The sequence below is a fragment of the Betta splendens genome, chromosome 2 (genome assembly GCF_900634795.4).
Source record: "Betta splendens chromosome 2, fBetSpl5.4, whole genome shotgun sequence".
Classification (NCBI taxonomy): domain Eukaryota; kingdom Metazoa; phylum Chordata; class Actinopteri; order Anabantiformes; family Osphronemidae; genus Betta; species Betta splendens.
In genome coordinates this window covers 8,854,878-8,880,011 of record NC_040882.2, presented here as the reverse complement: position 1 = coordinate 8,880,011, position 25,134 = coordinate 8,854,878, and the positions used below count along the sequence as shown (strand labels likewise).

Below are 25,134 nucleotides of genomic sequence, written 5' to 3'. Positions count from 1 at the left end.
AGTGGGAGGGAGAAGGGGGAAGACGGAGGAGCGGCAGAGCGATCAAGGCCACGGCTGATTCAGCAGGGTAACGAAGGGCGAGGGGGGGGGTCAGGAAGGGGGGATTGAGGATTGCAGGATACACAGTTGTGTGTAAGGAAATTGGAAAAACAACAGGAGCAACCGGCCCGTCCCAGAGTTGTCCATCGCACTCAGACACTTTGAAACTTTGCTGTATTCTACTTTCTCGCATCGCGACACTCGTTGCCTAGAACTGTTTCTTCAGTCTTGTCAATGGCTTCAAAGTGCAGAAGCAGAGTGGGGGAAAAGGACAAGTGAAACTGAAGCTGTGATGGAGTCAAAGGAGGAATGGGGGGGGGGGGGGGGGTAAAAGTAAGCAGAGCGTTTCTGCCTTTCAAGTCCTAAATTGACTTTCTGAGAGGAAGTGGGATTTATGGGGAATAAGGGGTTATAAATAGAGAGGGGGGAGCGCTCAGGAATGAAACGCTCAATTTGAGAGGCAGGATTTGTGTCACAAATGTAATTACGGCTGTCCAGCTCACAGCCTGATAGAATTAAGCTCCTCGCCAGCGCGCTGCTGCACCATACGCAGAAACTGTGTACGTGGGCACGTGTGTGTTTACTATAAAACTTCAGAATTTTGTCCCAAGTATAAAAATATATATATATTAAGTCATGATACTGCTCGTGTGAGATACTGCCGTGTGTCCTTGAAAGCTTCAGACGAAACCGGAGGAGAAACAGCACCGCGGTTCACTTTTGTGTGTGTGGGGGGGGCTGAGTGCTCTCATTCCATGCATGTCAGGCGGCTGAGGCTGGAGGTAAATGAATAATGAGGGTTTAATAGGACGGATGAGCAGCGGAGAGGTGGCCATCATCGCCAGCGCGATCCAATGGAGGGTGAAATCGGCGTTTATCACATATCGCTGCCCGCCGTGCCAGCAGATGCTCTCGCGGTTCCGTTCGCATCACGTCCGCCTGATTGCCGCCGCTTCAAGCTGGTGCACATATCCGACAAACAAGCTAGCGGCCAAACAGGCACCGGTGATGGCGGGCGCTGCCCTTCACAGCTGTGGCCCTCCTCCGTCCAGGGTCAGGTGACGTCGTCACGTTTTTGGCTCCCTCGCCTCACGCCGTTAACGAGCTGCGCTGCGGGGAGCGTTCTGTCATGTGTGCAGGGGTTTAGAAGTACAGTCGCTGGAAGGGCGACACTCAAAGGTTTGAATGGACCATGTACTGGATCCTTAACTAAGTGAAGGATGCTTTGATTAGGTTAGATTAGACAGAAAATGCCATTACAGCACAGGTGACAGGCGTTTCCACACCCACCTGCTCAGAACCGCGACACAACATCTGTACATCCACCGGCAAACATGCCTCGCGCTCACACATCTGGGTGAGATATGTAAAGTACTGTACACGGTTACCTGTGCGGAGGCTGACTGCTGTCGTGTCTGTTTGGAGCGATGACAGCAGTGAAGTCTTCGCCTGGAACGTAGCCTCGGGGTCCTGCTGCGCTGACAGGCCCCGCGAAGGCTAACGCCACTCCAGCAGGATGCTCTGTACTTTAATAAGCGGCTGAGACGTCTCGATACATTTCAATCTCAGCTTTAATGTTGTGACATCTGAAGAATAACTATATTTTATGTAAATAACGAGAAAATTATAATTGCACTCTTGGAAATCAGAGTCGGAGCTCAGGCTCGACACTCACTCGCCAGCGGCTCCGCCACAGACTGGCTGCAAGGTTGCCACGGGTACAACAAAGTGCCTCCATCAAAACAACCGTGGGTGGGAACCGGTTTGTGAGTGTGAAAGTTACCAATAAGACACTTTAGGCGACAAGATAGAAGGTCTGGTTGCTTCTGACCATGGACAAATGCATGAGCACACCATAATACACACACACACACACACACACACACACACACACACACACACACACACACACACACACACACACACACACACACACACACACACACACACACACACACACACACACACACACGCTATTCCATCACCTATTCAATCTCAGCACCAGCCAGTAAATCCGGGAAGCGCTGTTCTTGACTGTAGTAAAACAGGCCCTGACCTGCACTCTGCAATAAAAACGTATGACACATACGCTCACACACCTGTAAAAGAAAGTCTGACCTCAGGGTCAAATATTTTTTTAGAGGTTGTTGAATTTAATCCAGCAGAAGCATCAAATACAGTGCTTGAAGCCATGAAATGGCTTCTTCCTGTATTATAGTGTGATAATAAAGCAAATTACAGGAGCCTAAAATAATCAGGTACAACAATAGCAATAAATACAAGACGAACAGGATACTAGCTTACATGGCTCCATCTTTAATTAAATGGATTAAATATAGGGCCTTAAACATGAGAATGACAAGACAAGCGTCATAGACACCCCATCATTTTTCAGGTGCTGGACCACGACCTATTTTTTTAAACTGGACTCTGAAGTGAATCCCAAACAGCTGTGAAGCCAGCAAAACAAAATTCAATCCATGTTGTGGAAAAAAAAATCTAACGTCCATTCCAATTAGGGACCTGTCCAGTCAATAAACGTCCCTCCATCGCTAACTCAACGCACTCCCATAGATCAGAGGCGGAGGCTGAAGCCGGGTGGACGCACCGCTCTGGCAGTTAATTGTCTTCAGCTGTTCAGATGTATGGGGGAACGGGGGACATATGGGCTCTATGTATTTATCCTCCGACTAGATGAATGGCTTTAATAACCGGAGGGGACTTAAAAGGCCATTCCATAATTGCTGCTTACCTCTGCTGGATTGCAGCCTCGCGGCGGGGGTGGCGGAGTATGGATGACGGCTGGAGCGGGCGTTGGCGAGTGGGACGTGTGCCATTTGTGAACGGGCAGCGGTTAAAAGTGCTCGTGATGGAAGAAAGTCAGGTACATACTTGCAAGACTCTTAACAATGGCACAAAGACCCCTGCATACTATTAACGTTGCATGTTTATAGTTATATTGCTAGATCTGCATTGTGCTAACAGGTCCATGCATCCTAGTTAATCTGAGCCACAACCTGATCCAAAAACTACAGTTCAACAATCATTCAGTTATTATTTTATCCATATGCCGTGAACATGCTCACTTCAAATTGGTGCAGCGTGCCGACTATCAACTTAAATCAACAACCCTGCGTGAGCATACTTAGAGGAGGGAGACGGGGGAGAGTAAAGGAGCGCGAGGGAGACAGAGCGCAAGAAAGAGGAAGCAACAGCGAGTCCTACGTCACCGTGACAAAAGGAAAGCAGAGGCTTCGAGCTGGAAGGACGCCGGACGGGTTTAAAGTCGCATTGTGCCGAGCAGAGACAACAGGGACTAATGGGTGCTCAGAGAGCTGGCACCGGTGGCCGTGCTGCAGGGTTAGCTGTTAGCCAGGCAGCTCTGCGCACTCACAAAAGCCACAGATGGCAAGAAATGTACAAAACGACTGCAGGGGGGGGAAGAAAGCCTAATACAAAGAGAAACTGGCGCAAAAACAAACGATATCACAAGCAAGCGCACATGTAAGTGGATGTGAGCGAGGCTGAGGATCGCAGTATAATCCTGCAGAGTGTGTGTACGTGTGTGTATTTTGGAAGGGCTGGATGAGCTCCCAGGTGTGTTGTAAGAGGGCAGCCTGCTGTTAGAGGAGATGTTACACTGCAAAGGGGAGAAATGTAGGGATGAATGAGGGGATATCTGTCCATTACTCCTTTGGCTGCCTGTGGGCTGTGTGTATATACAGTACACACACACACACACACACACACACACACAGGGTGGAGAGGATGCTGGGTAGGGTCTGACTCGGTAGATGGAACTGAGACTGGAGCATGTTCACCATAATCGCATAAGGCTGGAACAGATACAGCTGCAGAGGAGGGAGGGAGGGAGAAAAAGAGGACTGAAGACAGACAGACAGACAGACAGACAGACAGACAGACAGACAGACAGACAGACAGACAGACAGACAGACAGACAGACAGACAGACAGACAGACAGACAGACAGACAGACAGACAGACGAGGAGATGGATCAGCCTGTTGAGAGAAAGGGAATAAAAGCGATCCTAAATGGAGGATCACATTTACGAGAAGGGAACGGAAAGAAATAAAAAAACGAAGCTTGGGATTGGGAGGATGGTAAACATGAGGATGAGCCTGGCGACAGAGAGCAGGAGAAAGAGAATAATCAAGAGAGGGGCGATTGGAAAAGAGGCAGGAAAGTGGTAGCGAAGATGAAAGTGGAAAAAGGAGAAGAAGAAAAAAAGATCTAAAAGCGCTATTGAAGATGGAAACTCCAAAGACAGGAGAATCAAGAGAGATGAGAGAGAGACACAGCGGAGGAGAGGAGAGACTGGGACCGTTTGGATAAGTGACAGCGAGAAAGATGGAGCGAGAGGAGGAAAGAGGAGTTAGAGGAGCGAAGAGCTCCTCGCAGCGGCTCTAGCCAGAGAAAAAAAGGGTTTTAGCCAGATTAAAGAAGCCAGGCAGGCCTCTTAAGACCATCCGCCTAATGAAATATGTCAAAGCCCATAAAGAAACACTGAGGCCATTTAGGGAGGGGTGGGGAGGTGCAGGAAGCGGGGAAAATGCACCGCGTCAGCAAAAATGGGAAACACGCAGAAGCCCTGTCAATACACATTAGCCAAGATGTCAACGGGGGGAGGGCATGAATAAAAATACCCAGGCAGTGCCGCAGCGGAGGAATTGATCGCTTTATTTATCATAATGCTTATGGCTTCTGATCAGGAATGCCAGGAAAATCACAGTGGCCGCGGGGGAGGGAGGGAGGGAGGGAGGGGGAGGTGAAGACACTTGTGGGAATGCTGAGTGTGGGGGATCTGAGGTCAGCGCTCGGCCCATTCGCATTCCAGAGCGGGACGCTGCCGCTGGTGGGTTTGAGGGCAGCGTCCCGCTCGGCTCGCTGCTGTACGACCAGCACGGGAAAACCAGCCGAGCGCACTTACGTCCGACTCCACTCAAACGCAAGGAGAACTGTGTTTATACATGAGGAAAAGCAGCTCTGATGATCAACAAATCTCCCCATCGACTTTAAATTAGCTCCTTCATTGTGTTTCATGCTTTCTTACACTTGTTTTGTTCCCCATGCATAAGCGCTAATATGGTGGGAACTTGATTACTGGGCTCTAAATGTACATTTAATGGGTCTCTGTGCAGGTTGCATCTTCATCCGATGCCTTCTCTACTGTACCCGATCAGACTGAGTCAGGCTTCCATCACTGCCTTAATGCGCACATGTCCCGGGTGCTTACGCGTCTACCGGAGTGACACGTTAAATTCCTGTCACATTTGCATAACAATTACACGTCTGAGAGGGGCTTCAGACAGGGTTGTTACTGCACTCTGCAACGTAAAGTGCCTCAAATCTTGACAGTGAGCTGTGCATGCAGCACCACAGCGGAGCATTTGCCCGTCAGCGGAAGAAAATGGTAAAACTGACTTTATATTTTACCTTTAACCAGTGCGATCGGAAATAAAACGAGGCGAAGCCGACCGTGGAGGAATAAGCGAGGCGGAAGCCATTGTAATGCAATATGGCTGCTGTCAGCTGGGAGAGGATTGAGCGCTGTGGGCCCGCTGACCTGGGCGGCTATAAAGCAGCGAGAGCTCAGACACTAAGTGCTTCACAACTCAACTTTGTCAGCCGGGGAGTGGAGGGAAGGAGGGGGGGGAGGCAGGAAAGATATGATACAAAACATGGCAGGTTGGTGCAAGTGTGTTTTAATTATATGAGGCACTCACCCCTGTGCTCATCCAGACGCCCCATGTTGCTCTCATCAGCCACTACGAGGGGAGAAACACACACAATAAATACTCCTGTCTCACAAACACTGAGAGGAACACTGCATGCACCTTCCTCAGCTTAGTTTCAAAAATATAAAAATTATACTGGTGTTTACTGGTGCTGGTATGACTTCCTGCGAGTGAGGGACAAAATGACACAGGCTGAAAGAGGAAATGAAAAAAGCAGCAGAAACATAAGAAAACCACAAGCCAGAGATTGTGACTGTGGGAGAAAATGAAAACAGAGGTGAGACAATGAGGAAATAATAAACGGGAGGGAGGACAAAAACAAGTTGAAAACCCCACCCACCACCGCCTAATCTGCCTGAACAGGATTGCAGTCGGCCTGCGGCAGCAGCCACAGGCTGCGCATCACCAGACGCAATAATAGGTTTTCATTAGGCCGCTATTTCTCTTAAATAATCCTTTTCATTTTTCATGAGGTCAATTTTCCCGGCGGACAGATGGTGGAGAGAGGAAGAAAATGAGGCGGAGGGGGAATTATTGTTGGGACGCACTGTGGGGAGGGAAACGCAGCAGCAACGACGTGCGCCGGGACGAGTCGAGCAAACGGCGGCGAAAAAAACAACACAATCAACAAGAATAAACCTGAAATTAAAAAGAGCCCGTTTCATACAAATCCAGCAGAGACACATCTGTAGCCAGCGAGACAAAGAAATGAGAAATATCTTTCTCGTGCATGTGTCAGATAAAATATATTTTAAATTCTTTCAAAACTTGGGAGGAGGAAAAAAAAAAACTATTCCAGGCCACATGACCCAGGCAGATAAAGAAAAGCTTCCTTTTCTGTGGAGGAAAGATAAAAGTCTGCATGGCCAGCAGCCAAGTGTGTATCCTCCTGGCACAGTGGAGGGGCTTGAACCTGCAGTGAGTCACCATGCAGTGGACCGCTACTGGAAACCTACAGGACGTAGTGAGGTACAGTACTGTGGTGCAGCGTTTAATGCACGTGGACATGAGGGAAGGAGCAGCTGAGCCAAAGGACAAAGGAAGGTCTAAGGACAAAGAGATAAAGATGAGGTGAGTAAATAAGACCCGGCGTCTGAGACTGTGAACCAGTTCCATGGGTTTAGTGGGACTCACTTTAATGGACCCTGCTTCACCAGCAGATCTGACCTCTCAAACAAAAGCCTTTTTCCCCTCTTTCTGCAGCTGCCATTCAATGCCTTTGCATTCAGTAATTATCTCTCTGTATTAGGTTTTTATTAGCGGCGCTGCCGAATGCAGTTAATCCAACGCAATTTGCTGATAACGGCCTCATTGTGGCGGTTTACTATTGGCTCTGGTTGGAGATGTCAGAAGTGGCTTCCTGCGTCTTTACATGAAGAGCTCCTCTCCCTCTGCTCATTTCCTGTTCTTTTCTCTCTCCTCCATCCCCTCACCCCAGCCGGTCGAGGCAGGGGGACGCCCACCCTGACCCTGGTTCTGCTGGAGGCTTCTTCCACCTGGTGCTGCTCCAAGAGGAGGCTTCTTTATGTATAATCACAATCACAGAATATCGTCTTGCATCGTCTGTTCTATTTCTGACAAATCTGCAGCAGGGTCAGAGCAGAACTTACAGAAACTACAACTAAAAGTCAGGTTTTCTAAATTCAACCTGAGTTACTGCACAACAAAAATCCCAGATGACAAAGTGTGGAGTCTGGGCTACACGTCTCTAAAAGGTATAGTATGATGTTTCGATGCACTTAAAACCTTCTGGCAACTTAAAACCAATCCATACACGACCATTTTCCAAAGTGAACCACAGCTTTTTAGGCTGTTAAATGCATTAGTCTCCATTATTGCTTATTTTTATTTTTTTTTTTAAATCGACTGGCGGGGACTTACTGTCAGACTTGCATGAAACAGATATACATTATAGAAATGATTCTTTTCTGCTTCACGCTACAGTTGGTAAACAGACTCAAAGTTCGGTGCAGCTGCAGCGTCGCCGCCTCCGTTTTTTCCCTCTCTCTCTGCAGGTGTGAGCTCCGAGTCCACAGACTATTTGCTGAGGCATTCGAGGTCAACGCGGCGAGCTCACCTCTTTCTGTCAGGTGGCGTTTAATAAAAGCCAAACCCGCTCGCATACATGTGAGCGTAAGGAGCGACTCTCCCGGGGAACAAAAAAAAACATTCGGCTCTTTAAATACAAATTGTCTAGACGGGGGTCAGCATCTGAGGTCCTGTGTGTGTCTGTGCGCGCGGAGCACCCGCCACTAACTACCTTGTTTCAGCCCCGAGCTCTTCGGATGGGGAAGGGATGAATAGAACCGCAGAGGTAACACAGAAAAATAGGAAAAAACTGATTGAAATGGAGGACGGCCAGAGATGGAGATAGAAGCCAGACAGGAGAGGCAGATAGAGGTGGCTATTGGAGTGGTTCCTCAGTGGGATAGCGCACAGGCATTGTGTGTGTCCAGACCACCCTGGTCCTTAATGAAAGCCAATCAGCTTGGGTGGCAGAGGCGTGTGCCGCAGGAAGAAAGCCAATCCACTGAACCTAATGAACCGGGATTGGAAATCAGAGAGGTAGGGGAAGGAAGAGAGGGAGACGGGGGACGGCAGAGGAGGAGAGCGCTGGAGGGGAACGAGAAAAGCCAACGAATATGGAGGAAATGCATAGGAAGAGGAATTAAGAGAGAGATAAGGTGAAGACAGACAAAAAGGGGAGTGATCCTCCCCAAAGAGGTGCAGGCTGCTCTCACCTTGCGTGCACACAGCAACACGCACACAGGCGTGAGATTTGAAACCTCGAACCTTTCATCCGCACACAAACACACACAGACACACACTAGAGGCTTTCATCCAGTCCATTGTAGAGCCCCTGGGTTTATGGGTTCAGGAGGTCAAATCCCCTCAGGACATGGATAATAGGAGACGGCTACATATCACAACACAGCAATGTACTGATAAGAGGCATGTGGTTACTGGGGGGGGGGGTAGTCTTAGCCTACGACTAGACACACACGTCTGGCTGTACAACATGTGTGTTCCTTCATAGACTGATTTAGGTGATGATTCTGTGTGTGTGTGTGTGTGTGTGTGTGTGTGTGTGTGTGTGTGTGTGTGTGTGTGTGTGTGTGTGTGTGTGTGTGTGTACCCACACAGGTCCATGCTCTTGGAGGCCCTGTTGCGAGGCACGTTGTCCTCGTCGCTGATCATCTGGCTGTAGAAAGCTTCCGTTTTGTGGGGCGGCTTCTGAAACCCGCTGGGAAAAAAAAAAGGGAAAAAAAAAAGCACAATTACTAAAAATGGATCGCCGGATCAGTGTTTACGCTGGTAAACCGTTCCCATTTGTGCACAGTGTCTTTGCGTCTTGCCGGCTGCGTCACAAAAAAACGAAGTCTATGAACAAACATAAACAGTCAAAGGACCATTCGCTTTTCCTCTCCTCCAGATGGTATGACTAACAAGTGAAAGTGGTGCCAGATTATGACTCAGAGCACGAGATACTAAATGCACACACGCTTTTCACACACACTCGCTCACACTGTTGCCAGAACAACTGTCTTCCCTAAACCTCATGACCTTAAAAAAAACAGAATGCCAAAAACAGGATTGATAACATTTAAGCAGAGTCTCAACCTACAATTCTTTTGCCAACTTACTATAAAAGAAAAAGGTTCCCAAAATTCAAAAGAACAAAAAAAAATTAGAAAACCACCTGAGGTCCTTTTGATAAGATCATGGCAAGACATCAATCAAGGCAAGAGTATAAAACCATTTCTTCTGATTTAAGTGGACTCTAACTGTAAAACAGACTGAATCTAACAATTCTCCGCTGGCAGGTTTGGTGAGACAGCTGTGGAGGAGAAAACCTACTAAATGTGTGGCGAGCTGCGCGGCTGCAGACTGCATAGCAGGATACTGAAGTATCATGGCTCTTTCTAAGCCTTTAAACTCCGACAGAATTGACTCTATTATGCTATCAACATAATTACTGCTGCATAATGCAAATAGGCTATTGCAATTAGGCTGCATAGTCTAAATAATGCATATGTGCGTTGTAATATTTAGCATAATGACTCTTCTTTATCTCATAACACAGTGGCCCATATGAATAGAGTCATTACAGTATAATAACTCTGGCCCTCAGTGCAGCCTAATAGAGCGCTGATGGAGCTGTGTACTGTACATGTGTGTGTGTAATGGGGGGAGGGGGGGTACCTGGGCTGCAGGGGAGTTAGCGGTAAGTCTCTATTCATTTCTCTCATGGTGGTGGGGGAGGGCGGCGGGGGGAAGCCCTGCGCTGAGTTCTCGTCCCCGTTGCCGTAGTGACCGGCGCTGCCGTTGGTGGCTGCAGCAGGATAAGACGCTGAAAAGGGAAGACAAGAAAGCAACACTTGATTTCATGCGATAGACAAGAACAAAAAGAAGAAATATTTTAACTGTCAACGCATTTTTTAATAGAATTTAACTTTTTGAATTGTGATTAATAGTTACTGCTTACATTCTCGAGTTGCCTGTGAGCTGCACAAGTTAAATCAAAAGGAAAATGCTTTTTCCCTAAGTATCGTTAACTATTATCAGCTTTGACAAAACAGGTCCTGCTTTGAAGATACTATCAATGGGGGCAGTCATTTAAAAAGCCTCAGCCCGGCATCAAAGATACACAAACATTAGTATGCACATACAAATCTAACAATAATTTCCATAAAAAAGCCTCATTCCAACTTCCTTGCAACTCTTTCTGCAATATTTCCATAAACTGTAAAACCTCCAGAGTGCATCATTTCCCCATTGTAAAAGTCTTTGTATCGCAACCCCCTCAAGCTTTTTTGCAAAATTACTGTAACTGTACCGTTGCGAGTGTGATGGAGAGCTGACAGAGTCTCAGCTAAAAAAGCCTGTACAGCTCCCTGCATCTCAGGGGGCGACGGGAGGGAGACGGAGCATGAATCTAAAGCAGTTTGTTAGTCTTTTTCAGCGCAACAGCGCGTGGTTGCCGCACAACAGACTCTATGCAAATCCGGCCCACTTAGAACCCGTTTCATCAGCGTAATGATTCCAAGGTCAGATCTTTTGCACATGAAAAGCGAGCGTCGTGTTCGGAAAAACACAGTTAATGACTTTGCCTTTCTCCTGCTGTAAATAGGCGGCGAAAGGAGGCCGATAGAGCTCAGAGACGCTGTGACAGTGGTGTAATGCGGGGCTATAAGATTCTGCACACTGACCCAAACAAAATAAAACACATCACTCACACATGTATAGACACACACACACACTGACAAACACTGAGTGCGAGTACACAGTCGGTGGCAGATAACGCGAGTACACAAACACTCCAAGCCTAATGTTGACTATCCGACAGTTCAAACGGACAAACATTGTGCGCACTCTTATTTGTCTGTGTGCGTGTGGCTGCGTGCCCACCACCTCCGTAGCCGGGGTTCTCATAGTTGCTGGCGCCGTTCATGGTGGGCTCTGCCTTGGGGTTTCTGGGGGGTCCCGACGGCCTCTGGTGTGCATCGTGGCCCCGGGGCTCCTGGGAGGAAGTCACAGTAAAAGCAGAAAACCCAGTGACACTACGATACAGTATTTGAATTGCTCAATATTTATATAGATAGATACATTTTGGTCCTCACTTGGACACACACACACACACACACACACACACACACACACACACACACACACACACACACACACACACACACACACACACACACACACACACACACACACACACACACACACACACACACACACACACACACACACACACACACACACACACACACACACAATCTATAAACATCTGCCCAGTTTAAACTAAGCTTTGTAAATAGAGCCACGCTGATTGAATGAACTGTAGAAACTACAACTACAGTAAGTAGTATCTTGTCCTCACTTCTCCTGGATAATTATTTAGCAGGTAGATTAACTTCTGCTAAAAGCAAAAAAACTGTCAAAATTGACTTTACTTAAATTAATTTCTTATTTTTGGAAGAATGAGGATTACACGTTAATTTTGTACTGGTATAATCACATCTAGCAACCAGTCCACTCCGATTCATCTCAGACGGCGACACGACAGCAGAGCTTTGAGGGAAAATGAGCAGATTTAGAACAAATCTCCGAGGGGTTCTGCTACACATGCAGTCAAGTTGATTATAATTGGGAACGAAGCGTGTCATCTATTCGGGCTTAGGCGGCAACACAGGTAAGACTGTGACCATGACAACACATCACTCAACATCTGGCAAACGGGACTGCTTTGACTTTAATCTCCGACTCGGAGGTTTTTAAGGTCAAATCTAAATCTGTAGTCAAAAAGTAGAAAGGTTAGGAGGAGTGAAAATCACAAAAATGACCAAGTGGTTAAATTGCCATTTTTAAATCCGCTCACAAGTTTGGAGATGGGCAAAAAAAAACATTAGTACATATTTTCAGCTTTGCCTTTGGCGATTCTTTTGAGGCCGCGGTTTCAACACAGTGCAACTAATAACAAAACCTGCTTCTCCTCATGTGCACAATTGAAAAAGGCGGCAATTAAGATAATCCTGAGAGCTGTGACTGGCATGTTATCGAACAGCCATCCGGCATTTCAAAGGCCCCCCGTCCCGCAGACGGAGCCGGTGAGTGGCAGCGCAGGTGGAGGATGGGAAAAAAAACGCCTCCGCAGGTCAACGACACGGAGGCTACACCTCCCGACGAAGCAGAAATGAAAGGTTTATGTCCCTGGGGCATCATTAGTACCATACATAAGCACATCATACGTGTCAGTCATCACGTGTTCATATATGGGTTTTACGCATTCGCTTGCAAAGTTCTGTCACTTCTGTTACATCCCGCTGACACATAAAACACACGATCGCCCCCGTCCCTCTATTGCTCCATCAGTCTCCACAAACTGTGGGAGCGCCTAAGGCTTTCAAAGCAGGCAGACAGACAGCCAGATATCCTAATCCCACAACAATAAGGGGAGGGGGGGGGGTCCATCTATCAGGCCAGCTGTGTACAACAGGCCTGCGAGAGCTTCACCCGCCACACCCACATGTCAGCATGTCAGCACGAAAAAGAACCAGCTCCTCTGCCATTCGGTGTCAAACTTCCACATCAGCACTGGCCTCGCGTACAGTCAAGAAGGAGATGAATGGGCCTGATGAAGCAATTTGCTCCTCGTCTTTAGTGAAAGCTAATGATGTTAAGCTGTCATGTTTAACAAGACGTGTCTAAATGCTGCTCACACAGCAACTTCATTATGTTTACCTGATGAAACACACTCGCTGGCCACTTTATTAGGCAACCTGTACAGGAACACACTGCAGTACAGTACGCCATATGCTAAGTGTCAGTATGTACTGTACTTAGTATAGCATTTTAATGAGCTTGCCCTCACAAACATTAAAATTAATCATAAAATAACAACCTACATGATGAACGAGGCCTGCTATATTATACGTTAATATAAGTGAATGTGGCCATTTGAATGGAAATCAAACTGAAGACAGACGACAGGGATGAGGGGCTCATTGAGTTCTACTGTAGGGAGCTCAGCGCCCGTATCACCACGGTGTCACCAGACAGGCCGCTTATGGACGGGCAGAGACGGACTAGGCAGATGGAAAGTGAACTGTGCACTTTGAACTGGGCACCGACGAGACCCCCCCCTCGTTTCACTTCCCTCGCTCACCGACACACATTTTCCCCCAGCATCAACCTAAAGCGCTGTGAAACGGCGTTGTTTGCCTTGAAATCATCAGTCATGGTTCAGCACGGAGCTGAATAGACGGACTTAACTAAGAAACAGCGCCTTTCTGGTGCTTTGCCTTGATATCTTGATCTGAGCGGCCATCCAGGAGCTGATGGAGCAAGAACCAGACCAGCCCCGCCTCCAGAGCTGACTGTGATTTATGCTAATGTTTTGTTGTTTGTTAACCAGCAGGGATTAAAGAAACTGGCACGGCACTGACAGGATGTTTTCAGGCCGTCTGTGGGGATTGTTTTTGGGGAAGAGGTGAAAACACGCAAAACACATTTATCACACGGGTTTACGCCAAAAAAGATATTCACATGACTGTGTGACTCCTTGTTTGTCTATGAATTTAGCATTGCTTCATCTTCATGCTGAAATAAGTAGTTTGGATGTAATGAATCTTTTTCCTAGTGGGCATTTTGAAATGGGTTGTGGTTGCAGCTCCACAGACCAAAAGAAAAGGCAGAAAAGAAAAGAGACAGCGAGGTCCAAACGGGAGGAGACAAGGACCCAAATATCATGTAGTGAACAGGAAGTGAAGCAAAGGCAACCGCTGGAACCCAAACAGAAAAAGCAGAGACAGGCCGGCATGCAGGAGGATTCAGATAGGCTTTATTTAACAGAGGAGCGGCGAGCAGGTGAGAAGAGGATGGAGAGGGGACATTTCCCTCAAAACAATATGGAAATGAAAAAGGAAAAAAATAATACAAAACTTTACACAAGTGGACAGAGCAGGAAGGAGAAGATTCACCGTGTGCAGGCAACTCCAGTGGTTTGACGAGCGTTAGAGATCAGAGTTAGAGCTAGTTGTAATGAGGGAGAGCTGTGCACAGCATACAAGAATTTAGTATAAATGTTACAGTTAGTGCTGCTGGAAGAGGCAAGTGTTTCAGACTCCAGACCATAAGAAATCTACTCCTATGATACAATGATTTTGCGCTGGGTGTGCGTCAGAGTCCACCCGAGAGCCGGAGGTGGTGGAGTCTGAGGAGGGCCCGGTTGTGCGCGTAGTTATGCGATTGTGCGTCGGGTGTGCACGTGTGCGGGGCTCCGTACATCTGCACCGCCATTGCTCTGATGTTCTGCGTGTAGGTGGCAACGTCGGCGGCGGCGGCGGCAGGTCCGAGCACGCGCGCGGCCGCACGCCGGACGTTGCCCTGCGCGTCCACGCGCACGTTGTCGAGCGACAGCCGCTCTACGGGCGTTCGGCTGCGCCCGCGTCCCCGCGTGCACCCGTACGGGCACCGCCCCCCGTTCAGGTTGGAGTCCAGTGCGTTAACGCAGCTCAGCGTCCGGCTGTGAGCGAGCGCCCCCCGGCTATGCGCCTCGCCCGCTCCGCCCCCCCCGTCGTCCCTCAGCGCGGGGCCCGTCTCCGCGTGCGTGAACCTGTACGTGTATCTCGTGTGCGTGTCCCCCGGCCGGCGCCCGTGGACGTGGGCCAGCGGCTCGGACGCCCGCCTCCTCAGCGTGGCGAGGAGGGAGGAGGAGCGGCGAGGCGGCGCCGGCTGCTGCTGCTGCTGCTGCTGGAGGCAGGCGCTGGTGGCGCGTACCTGACTGTTAGAGGTCAATGGGGTGGCGGCGGCGAACGTGGGCGTGCCGGGCGCAGGGCTGCCGAAGATCTGCGAGGCAAAGGAGAGCAACACAGCATGATTTGGGGATATGAACTAACAGTCTTGGATTTTAAATGCAACAGGTTTTATTCTACCAATCCTCACTACAATAAGACCGTGAATACCATGGGCTTGTATAGACATGAGTGCCTCATATCGCTGACCCTGATGCAGGACGCCCCTGACAGGGTGTGGAACGTTTCCCCTTCTACGAGCCTCTGATGATCACGGGCGAGGAAGTGATCTTAATGTGAACGACACACGCCATTGATTTTGCTGTCACATCTGTGGCAGCTGCTTATGAATGCTGTAATCACTGGACACGTCTGGCTGCAGACTTCATAAAGATTCCTAAACGATTCACGCAACCATATTCATCTGATTCAAACTATACATAGAATTTTGAACATGTTGACCCAAATCCAGCCAAGCTTCAAAGGGAGGGGAATGAATCAGACAACAAAGATGTGACCGATGGTAAGAGGGAAATATAAGATTTATGGACATGACATGTTAAATTTTTTATGTATTTTTTCAAACCCTCACTGGAGAAATTTCACCTAATTCTAACACATTGATACATTTTCTCAAATCTATAGCAGGAAGTTAAAGAACGCAGCACATTTTAACCAGAATATGAGCAAAAAGTATTAGTGAATGTACAAAGTAGGAGATAGGACAATAATCACAAAAAGAAATAGTGATGCGTGACTTTCTGGATGGATTTAGAATAAATGGGAACATAAAGAAAAGCTACAGCTGCCTGTCAAACGTTTTTGTTTTTCTAAATGTCTGTGGAGACTTTGATGAGTTTATGTTGTTTATTTGTCTCCAAGGTTCATTTTATGTCTATTATTGGTTGTTATGTGTCTTTTTAATCTTTCTCTGCTTGTTATTTTAAGTATTTTAAAGCTTGTTTTGTGTCTATTTTGGGTTTATTATGTGTTTTGGCCAGTTTGTGTCTTCTTTGGTTACCTACCTCGATTACAGTTCAACAATAAATGTGCACTGGTACATCCTCAAAACTACCGTATGTGACACAGCTCTCAATATTCAGTCATAGCCCAGAAACCTTTTTGCTAGAATAGAGCCTGATCCGTTATACAGTACCTGTCTGGCTGCACTAAGTACTACAAGCTGGATTGTGCCCCTGGCGTTTCCCTCTGAGGACATGGAGCGTCTCAGCGTCTCCATGGCAGCATGGTTTGAGTGACCCAGCAGTGACTTGCCGTTTACTGCTATCAGCTGGTCGTTTACGTTCAACCGTCCATCCTGCAGAGGAAAAGAATCAAACGGCTGGTGAATGCTTCTGAATGAAGGATCAATTAAAATAAAGACAGTTTACCAAGTGACAGCAACAAAAATAATAAACATGCATTAGTATATAAAAATGTTGCACTGCAGGACTGGTCAATAATAAAGTTTTAAAAGGATAAGGACAAAGATGAAGAGAAATTGGGAGAGGTGTGAAATGTGTGTGTGAGAGAGTTAGTGAGAATGACAGAGAGAAATAGAAATAAGTGCAGAAAATGGAAGAAGATGGGGGAAGGCCAGAAAACTGTGGAGTTAGCAATCTGCTGAGAGCAGGAGAGCCATGATAAATACATAGAGCGGCTAATGGAATAGCCTCCGTGGGCACTAAATCACTTCTAAGTGTTTTAAATAGCAGCTTCTTGTAGAAAGGCAATGCAGAATAGTGCCCTGGAGGGAGAGACAGGGAGGTGGAGGGAGTGGACGAGCGACCGACACTCAGGAAAATAGGGTGAGAGAGGGAGAGGATCAAATGAGGAAACCTATGAAGGGGCAAAATGAAAAAAAAAAGGAGAGAGTCAGGACACACACGCAGTCTCCCCGGGCGTATGTGTGTGTGGAGGCACGGAGCATTATGGTCAGCGCTGACCTTTGACCCCGTCTCATTAAGAGCCCACCACTTGGGCTGACCTCCAGTGTTTGCATGTGTGAGACGTGCAAATCGAACCCACATTTTGGCCCCCTCATCAAACCCAGCGGCGTCATGAAAAATTTACAATTACGCCAAAATTAGTCCAACTCATTTCTTCTTCTCCGCGCGCAGCACGCAACATGTAATTTTAATTTGTTTTCTTTAGAGCGCTCTCTTTGAAATGATCACATGACAGGAGCGGGGATGAAGCCAGGGAAGTGGGTTTCCTTTGACAGAATAGAAGCCGCGGGTCGTGACAGCAGCCAAAACTCTGTAATGGAAATAGGTTAGATCTCTCCATGACGCTTCCTCATCTCCTCCCTCTTTTGCCTGGTGTGTGTGTATGTGTGTGTGTGTGTGTGTGTCTCCCTGATGGGTCCCTGCTTTGCACTGGCCCTGAACTGCAGAGTCTCATCAGGCCTCTTACGACTTTTCATTAGCATGCGTCAGCCAACAAGGAAAGAAGACACACACACACACACACACACACACACACACACACACACACACACACACGTTCCTCATGTATTGTGTTCTTGCAGTGTGTCCCCACTTTTCAATTTTCCCTTTCTTCTATTACTCCGCCTCTTCCCGTCTCTTCTAATTCAACGCTGCTCGATTCCTCGCTATTCGATTCCCACCATTCCCACTGTCATCTTTCAATGGGCTCCCTCGCTACCGTCTGTCTGCCTTTCTTCGAGTCTTTCCTCCTCTTATGTGGTATCTTGTCCCAGAAACCTGTTTCGCAGCCAGCCGGAGATCATACAGGGCCGTTCTGTTGGAGCCCTATCCGCATCAGCAGCTGTCAGAAAACTACTTCTGACGGCACTTCAGGGAGCTGCTGTCTTGGCTGCCCTGATCTCAGACCAGCCGTTTATCTTCAACGCCACACTCGTCTCTGCGCCACTGTGCAGATCTGGGAGCAGCGAACGAGGCGGCAAAAAGGAGTTGTGACACGCGAGGCAGCGCCAGATATTGAGACCAAGCGGAGGAGTCTCCAAAGTGCTGAAGCAGGATGTTTCTTTTCCTGATGTGCTCGTGAGCTGAAGTGAGTTCTGAGCGGCGCAGATAAGACAGCGGCAATGCTGATGTGACGAGGCCACGTGGGGTCAATTGGGGTTAAAGGTCGAGAGTCACTGAGCCGTGGGACGGGTTGTGGCCCCAGAGAAAGAGAGGAAACGAGGCCGAGAGAAGTGACAAGAAAACAGAGATGGGAGGAAACGACGAGGAACCAAATCAAGGAGAAGGAAAAAAGATAAAAAAGAATGATAAAAAAAACACAAGAATAAGAACAAGATTACTAGAATTTAGAAACATCCGGGAAGAAACGCATCCTCACTCGAGTGCTAGGTTTAGAATGAGACGATAGTTGAAAGAACTCCTGATTAGTTCTCTCACACACACTGTCCCCTCTTTCAGCGCGCACACACACACACGCACACACACACACACACACACACACGCACACACACGCACACACGCACACACGCACACACGCACACACGCACACACACACACACACACACACACACACACAGAGCAGTGTGACCTTAAAAAATGTTCCTGCTCTCATGTTTGATGTATTTTTAAGGAGCTCTGTAAAGCACCAGAAGATTTCTCTGCTGGTTAAAGCTTAATGAGGCGTTTAAGGACTGTAAAGACAGCTTTACAGTAAAAACAGGTCACATGTTTTACGTTACATGGTTGCTTCTTACTTGTAAATACACATTTACACCAGCAGGGTGTAAATGATGACTGATGATGACAGATTATCGGATTCTTTTTTTTTAGAACCGAATTGAGTCAAAACCTCATCCAGTAATAGGCTATTATTTTACCCCAAACACATCCGCTCAAGCTGGTGGTTTAAAAACCTAAAAAAACAGATGAAATTACACATAGAGGTTTATTGCTGTTGCTCTTGAAAACTCTATCTGTACGTCTATATAATGAACGGGCCCCGTGCGGCCTCCGTACCTTGTAAGCAGCGCCTCCGTGGATGATGGACTTGATGAAGATTCCCAGATCCTCCCCGGTCTCCCTGGACTTGTTGCCCTTCAGGCTGACCCCCAGGCCCGCTGAGCCGGTCTCATTGAGCGGGATCTCGTACATTAGCTGCTCTCTGCCGTCTCCCATCGCCAGGCTATTGGTGTCTTCACCTTTCTGAAACACACAGAGGAGGAGGAGGAAGAGTCGAAGGCGCATCAAACTTAAGTACTGGAAGACTTTTAAGATCAGAACTTTAAAATGTTATGTGAAAAGCACCTTCTCAACTAAAAAAGCCTCTTCATGCCTACTTTACATAATAACTAATGTGTATGATTGCTGATGATTAGAGCAGGAGCACCATACCTAATGCTCCCACAACCCTGATTATACCCTACACCAAAAGCCAGAAGAGGAGGGGAGAAGGAAGAGGAGCGGAGGATTAATGAGTCGAACGGAAGCTTGCTGCACGAAAAGGCGAAAAGGAAAAAATAAACCACGGTAAGAGAAAGGGGGGGGGGGGGGGGACAGGACGAGAGGAGCAGGTGCTGTGCGCGGGGAAGGAGAGATGAAGGTGTAGTGAGGGAAAAGAAGAAAGCTACTGTAGAGAGGTTATTCCATTTGGAGATGAAAGGCGCAGACGGAGAGCGAGCCATTTCTAAAGGAAACATAATAACCTTTTCATACCTCCTCCTGGAGCGCAGTGGGGAGAGGAAAGGGGGGGGGGGGAATAAGAGCGGCAGGGGGAGGAGGAGGGAGGAAGATGGAGGCACAGAGGAGCATTTAAAAGTAATAACCTCTCCCTGAGGTGCACCCGCTCCTCTCGCTCACACTTCCTCCCTCCGCCCCCCTTTACATTTCAACCTAATCTCTCAATCACACTATACATCACCCCCCCCCCCCCACCTCATTCATCCCCCGTTACCGTCGCTGCCTTCTGCAGGCCCCCCCCCCCCCGGTGCCACCCACCCCGCTCACCTGCTGCCGGCAAATGTGAAATGGCGGCAACAACAGAGCAACGGAGAGTGCGTGTCATTAGAGTGAAGCGGGGGAGGCCTCACCCCCCGCAACTTTAGAGGAGGGACGGAGGGTTGAGAAGGCCAAGGTGAGTCCACGTATGTCGGCTTTCAATTTCTATTTCGTCCAGGGTTGCGGCAGCCTTACGTCAGGCACGCTGGCCGCCACCGCATCAGGAATCAGCGCTCGCACTCTCCTCCTCGAGGCACCGCGTTGAAGGATGAGGGAGTCGAATATGCTCTGCGGTGGAATTCCTGTAAGGAGCTCAGCCTCATGCCGATGTTCCAGCACCCCCCCCCCCCCTCCCCCAGATTCTGTCTCCCCCTGTCAGAGCCGCGGCTTCGTCTGGACGCTTTTAATTAAAACAACAGCCCGTTAAAGGCCGTGAGGGACAAGCAGCTCCACGCAAACCTGGACGGGAAACTGATACGGTGCGCGTGTGTGTGTGTGTGTGTGTGTGTGTGTGTGTATGTGTGTGTGTGGGGGGGGGGGGGGGGGGGGGGGGGGGGGGGGGGGGGGGGGGGGGGTCATGATCTCACGCTGCTCACGGTGACATTTTAAACAGTCGTGACAAGTGGAGCCACGCAGGTAACCGGGTGATTTAACGGATCACATCAGGCCTCTTCATGTCTCTCACTCCGCTGTGCTCTGATTGGCTGAGCCGCCCAGCGCGACTTTGGCCACGCGGCCAGAGCTCACGCGTTGCTGCTCAGTTGTTTGTGCGCAACCACCATCACAACAGCACGGCTACAAATGGAAATACAAAAGCAAATTACACTTTTAATGCCTGATATGTTTTTCCACACAATTACCTGCTTAATAATACTTAAAATCACATCTCTCTTTCTCTGTTAAAAGAATCCAGAGCCTTTGACTGGGCAAATATATATATTTTCTATGAAGCTCTCGTATAATACATCATTCTGGCAGTAAAGTAACAAGGTCCTTTATAAGTGTATAAAGGACCTTGAGATGTAGATTTCAGCAGCACCGATACGTGCAACAACCCGATATTCAGCTCTCGTGCGATGTTCACACTCACTCTATACAGAAATAAAGCTAAATGCATCCTTTCAAAGCCACAGCTGAATTCTTCTCCCTCTTCAGTGTAATGTGAGACTTTCAGTCGGAGCTTATTTTTATCAACAAGGCATTTCAGCGCGTTGTAGCTCAAAGCCAGAGGAATTACAGAGAGACAACCCACTGCTTCACGCCTGAGAGACACTCGTGAGGTTTGGAATTTCGTCTCATCCGGCTCCAGCGACGCACGAGGTGAGGGCGGCCCAGTCAGAGCTCCGAAGGCTCCGCAGAACAACGTGCTGGAACTTTAGGGGAAACTTAAAGCACAAGTGCCAATTTAAATCTATTTACACAAGCAGCCGCAGCTCAGCGGTGGTCCACAAAGCAAGCACACACTCCAATATCCCACTTAATGCTCTCTCTCCCGGGGGCACGTTTGTCCCCAGGGTGGGTGAGACTCCCTGGCTCCGCTCCCCCGCTCGCCCCCCCCCCTCACGGCAACGGGCTCTTTAACATGCTTTTAGCCGGGAGAGAGACCACCCTCCTCAACGCCGAAATGAGGAGACAATGAGGAGCTTTTACCATAAGCTGGGGGTGGGAGACGAGGAGGGGTGCGATACACAGCGATTACACACAGAGCCTTTTGTCGCTGAGGATTTCAAAATGGGGGGGGTTTCAAAGCGGCGAGATTAGCGGTGAGAGCGACATTCAATTAAGATGAGATCTCGGCGTCCTCGATGGCAACGATGGAGCTGCCAATTAATCGCCTTAATGTCCGCTTTGCACCTTTACCTCACAATGAGGAGAAGGGAAAACAAAGCGGCGGGGTTTGAGCGACGGTCGCGTTGAAGGAAGAGGGAGGATCATGACAACGGAAGAGTGAGCAACGGGCTCCGGCTTGAAGACATCCTCACAGCGAGACAGAGATCTTAGTGGGAAAATAAAGATCAGAGAGACGGAGACAGGCTGAAACAAGGGGAAAAACAGTGAAACAACAAAGCCGCGTTCTGCCTGACGACCCCCGTTCCTCCGACCCGGCCCGGGCTCGCCGGCGGCGGAGGGTCAGCCATGTGCAGCGTGACCCCTCCATCCTGTCCCTGGCAGAGGCATCGTTGTGCTGCAGACGCACACTTTCACTCACACACGCACGAAAATCTTTTCTTTTTTTTTTTTTTTAAAACAATCACTCTCAAAGCGCCTCTCTAATCTCCGCCCCGAAACAAACCCAGGCCCGTGAAATAATGAAAGCCCCTAGCAGAGGACACGCAGCAATGCTGACAGGAATTAAACTGTGATTAGAAGTTATCACTTTTTAATTACTTCGACAGTGTGCGAGAGAACAGGAGGTGGGTGGAAAATCTGCATCCTTTTGTGTCCTAGTAATGAGGCTAATTCAGAGGCTTTGTTGTTCTTCTTCCGACTGAACGGGACCAGCGTGCCTCCCGGCGCCGCCGAGTGCTTTCACAGAACTGTACATCGCTCATGGAACATCAATACCCCCCTCTATTGAAACTAATCAATCAACAGTGCGGCCGCTCCCTCGGCTTCACTCTTACCAGGGAGATAAGACCATAGGGCCGCGCGAGTGCCTGAGCGGGGAATATAAATCGAGCGGCGTGGCAGCGGGGCGAAGACGGAGACCGGTCCCTTAGTCGGGTTCAAACTGCCGTGTCAGCAAGTATCTGATCCGACAAAGTGCTCTGTGACAAAACGCTGAACCCTGAGCGGATCCGTGGCCGCGCTAGCGTCTGACATCCCGGTGTCCAGCTACCTGGTCCTTACTGTGCACGATGCCAGTGCAGCTGAAATTCTTCTAATGGTTTTACTGGTTTTCTGATGGTGGAGGTGGACAGTAGACGCCTTTTCAGGTTTAAACCCTGGAACAGCAGTAAGCGTCTACAGTAAAAGCACAGGCAGGGGTTTACTACATCTTCTAACAATGATACGGGTGATTCTTATTGTATAGTAACACTAGGTTTTCATTTTTATACGTGTAGTATAAAAATATGGGTTTTGTTCAAATATGACCACAGCTCTATGGAGACACAAAAGCGTTTTTTTACAAGATTCCACAGCCTCCAAAGTAAACAGGGATAAATATTCATGAGCACCGGCTCTAAGTCAAACAAGCAGACAAACATTTTCCTGCGACGGGGGAAGCAGATGGCCGCGTTGACTTAATGCGGCTCCATCATCATTACAGCTTTTGTGCAACCAAATCGTCGCGAGCCGTTGCCTTGCTAGTGCTCCACATAATTTTCCACCACAATTTGCTACTCGAGAGGAGTGGGAGAACGATCCTAACGGCGCCGTTAGAACGGGCGAGGGGGAAGCGAACGGCGGAGCTCGGAGCGTCGTTTCCAGGAGTCATCTGGATGCGTCTTTATTCTGTTGGACTTACACAGAGCATTCCTCTATTTGCATGAGCTAATTTGGCTGCTTTTAATAATGAACCTTTCCCTCTTTGGTGCCGCATCTGTGTATTTATGTAATCCTTTGATTTCCGATGGGTCCGTACATCCAAATTCAATGATGCAAAGCCTCTGGTGCCCGTGCGCTGTGCCTTCTGTGTGGATCTCTAAATATTGGAGTGCGTGCGCGCTTCACAGGACATCAAACCATCTCTGAGCCGCAGGACCGCGCCGCGGATGAGGGCCAGATCTCACGGGGAACCAATAAACTTCGGCGGCCTTGATAAAGACAGGAGTGAAGGCTCTCTCTCATTCGAGCCTCTCTCAGCCTCTTTAAGTCTCCCTCTAATGCACAAATAGAAGCAAGTGTTAGATGAAGACTGTAGAGGCTCTTCAAAGTGCACTTGTTATGCCAAGACTGCCGGGCCATTAATGAGGGCAACCTATTTTCGGAAGCAGCAACTTGGCTGTTTAAAGATTGTGTGATGTTTTCATCTGTGCACACGCGTGTGTTCGAGAGTGTCAGAGCACTTTTGTTCAAGTTCTTATCAAGGACTAGGTGTTTAGGCATTTGTGTGGCTCTGTGTGTGTGTGTGTGTGTGTGTGTGTGTGTGTTTGTGTGTACTCTAGGTGTGAATATGCATCAGTTACTACAAAGCCCTGCACGTCTTTCTCACAGTTCTTTGAAGTAGCGGAAAGGGAATAATCGGAAAAACCACAGAGGACGGAGGGGACAGAACAGAAGCGCTGGACTAAAGCATCATTTACAGAGAGCAAGAGTCTTTGAAGAGGCCGCCTGGCTGCATGGATGCACATTTCAAAGCGGGTGTTTATTGATAAAATGCCCCCCATGGGGTGCAGTCACACCAGCGCAGCCCAGCGTTCTTTGACCTCTGACCCCGTCAGCTGCTCCAGGTGAACGGTCACTTCACACCCGCCGCCTACTGACGAGCGTGGGCACGCTCGCACGCTTCCTGTGGGATCGCTGTGTCAGCAAGCGAGCGGGACAGGAAGGCCCGGAGCGTGTTGTGGGTGCGCTCGTGGGTGCGACCGTGTGCGTTGTTTACAGGAAAACGGGCACCGACATAAAGGGGGTTCGCTCCTTTGACAAGCACAGAGGAAAAAGCGGCACAATGTGCAGGAAAACGTTAAAAAAAAAACATAAAAAAATCAAGACAAAAGGAACAAATGATCACAAAAGGAGCTCAAATGACTGACAGGCAAAAGGAGAGACGTGGTGTGAAGGTAAAGCAGGCAGGGCGAGGACATGAGTGCTGTGTTTTCATGTGTTTGCACTATTACCATCTCCCGAGGCAGGAAGATGTCTTCTTGACGAGCCACCACCACAGACACGCTCTCTCCCTGCCTGGTGCTGCGCAGCATGGCCACGAGTTCCTCCTGGCTACGGCCTGTCATGTCTACACCGTTCACCTGCACACAGAGAACACGCATGCGCACGCACACACACACACACAGGAGTAGATTAAAGTGATGTGTCTCGCACACTGCCAGTCCTCCACTGGTCTAGTAGAGGATCAGGCATTTACACACTGAACTGAGAACCACCTTCATTCACCCATGATGTAATGATGCTATTTTTAACTCATTGACCAATAA

The 25,134-nt window shown here is 48.6% G+C and overlaps 1 protein-coding gene across 4 annotated transcripts in view; it reads right to left on the bottom strand.

Annotated features, from left to right (window-relative positions):
* Positions 1–25,134, bottom strand: part of pard3ba (par-3 family cell polarity regulator beta a) — a 106,798-nt gene that overhangs the window by 44,765 nt on the left and 36,899 nt on the right. For 2 of the 4 annotated variants that reach the window (XM_029129543.3, XM_055504041.1), the window contains 8 exons: positions 24,820–24,948; positions 19,061–19,246; positions 16,252–16,413; positions 15,082–15,150; positions 11,170–11,317; positions 10,000–10,147; positions 8,937–9,040; positions 5,785–5,826 (listed from right to left, as the gene is read on the bottom strand). In XM_029129543.3, the coding sequence (XP_028985376.1) occupies positions 5,785–5,826; positions 8,937–9,040; positions 10,000–10,147; positions 11,170–11,317; positions 15,082–15,150; positions 16,252–16,413; positions 19,061–19,246; positions 24,820–24,948 (988 nt within the window). The remainder of the gene's footprint in view (positions 1–5,784; positions 5,827–8,936; positions 9,041–9,999; positions 10,148–11,169; positions 11,318–15,081; positions 15,151–16,251; positions 16,414–19,060; positions 19,247–24,819; positions 24,949–25,134) is intronic. The other 2 variants (XM_029129549.3, XM_029129557.3) reach the window with 2 other exon arrangements.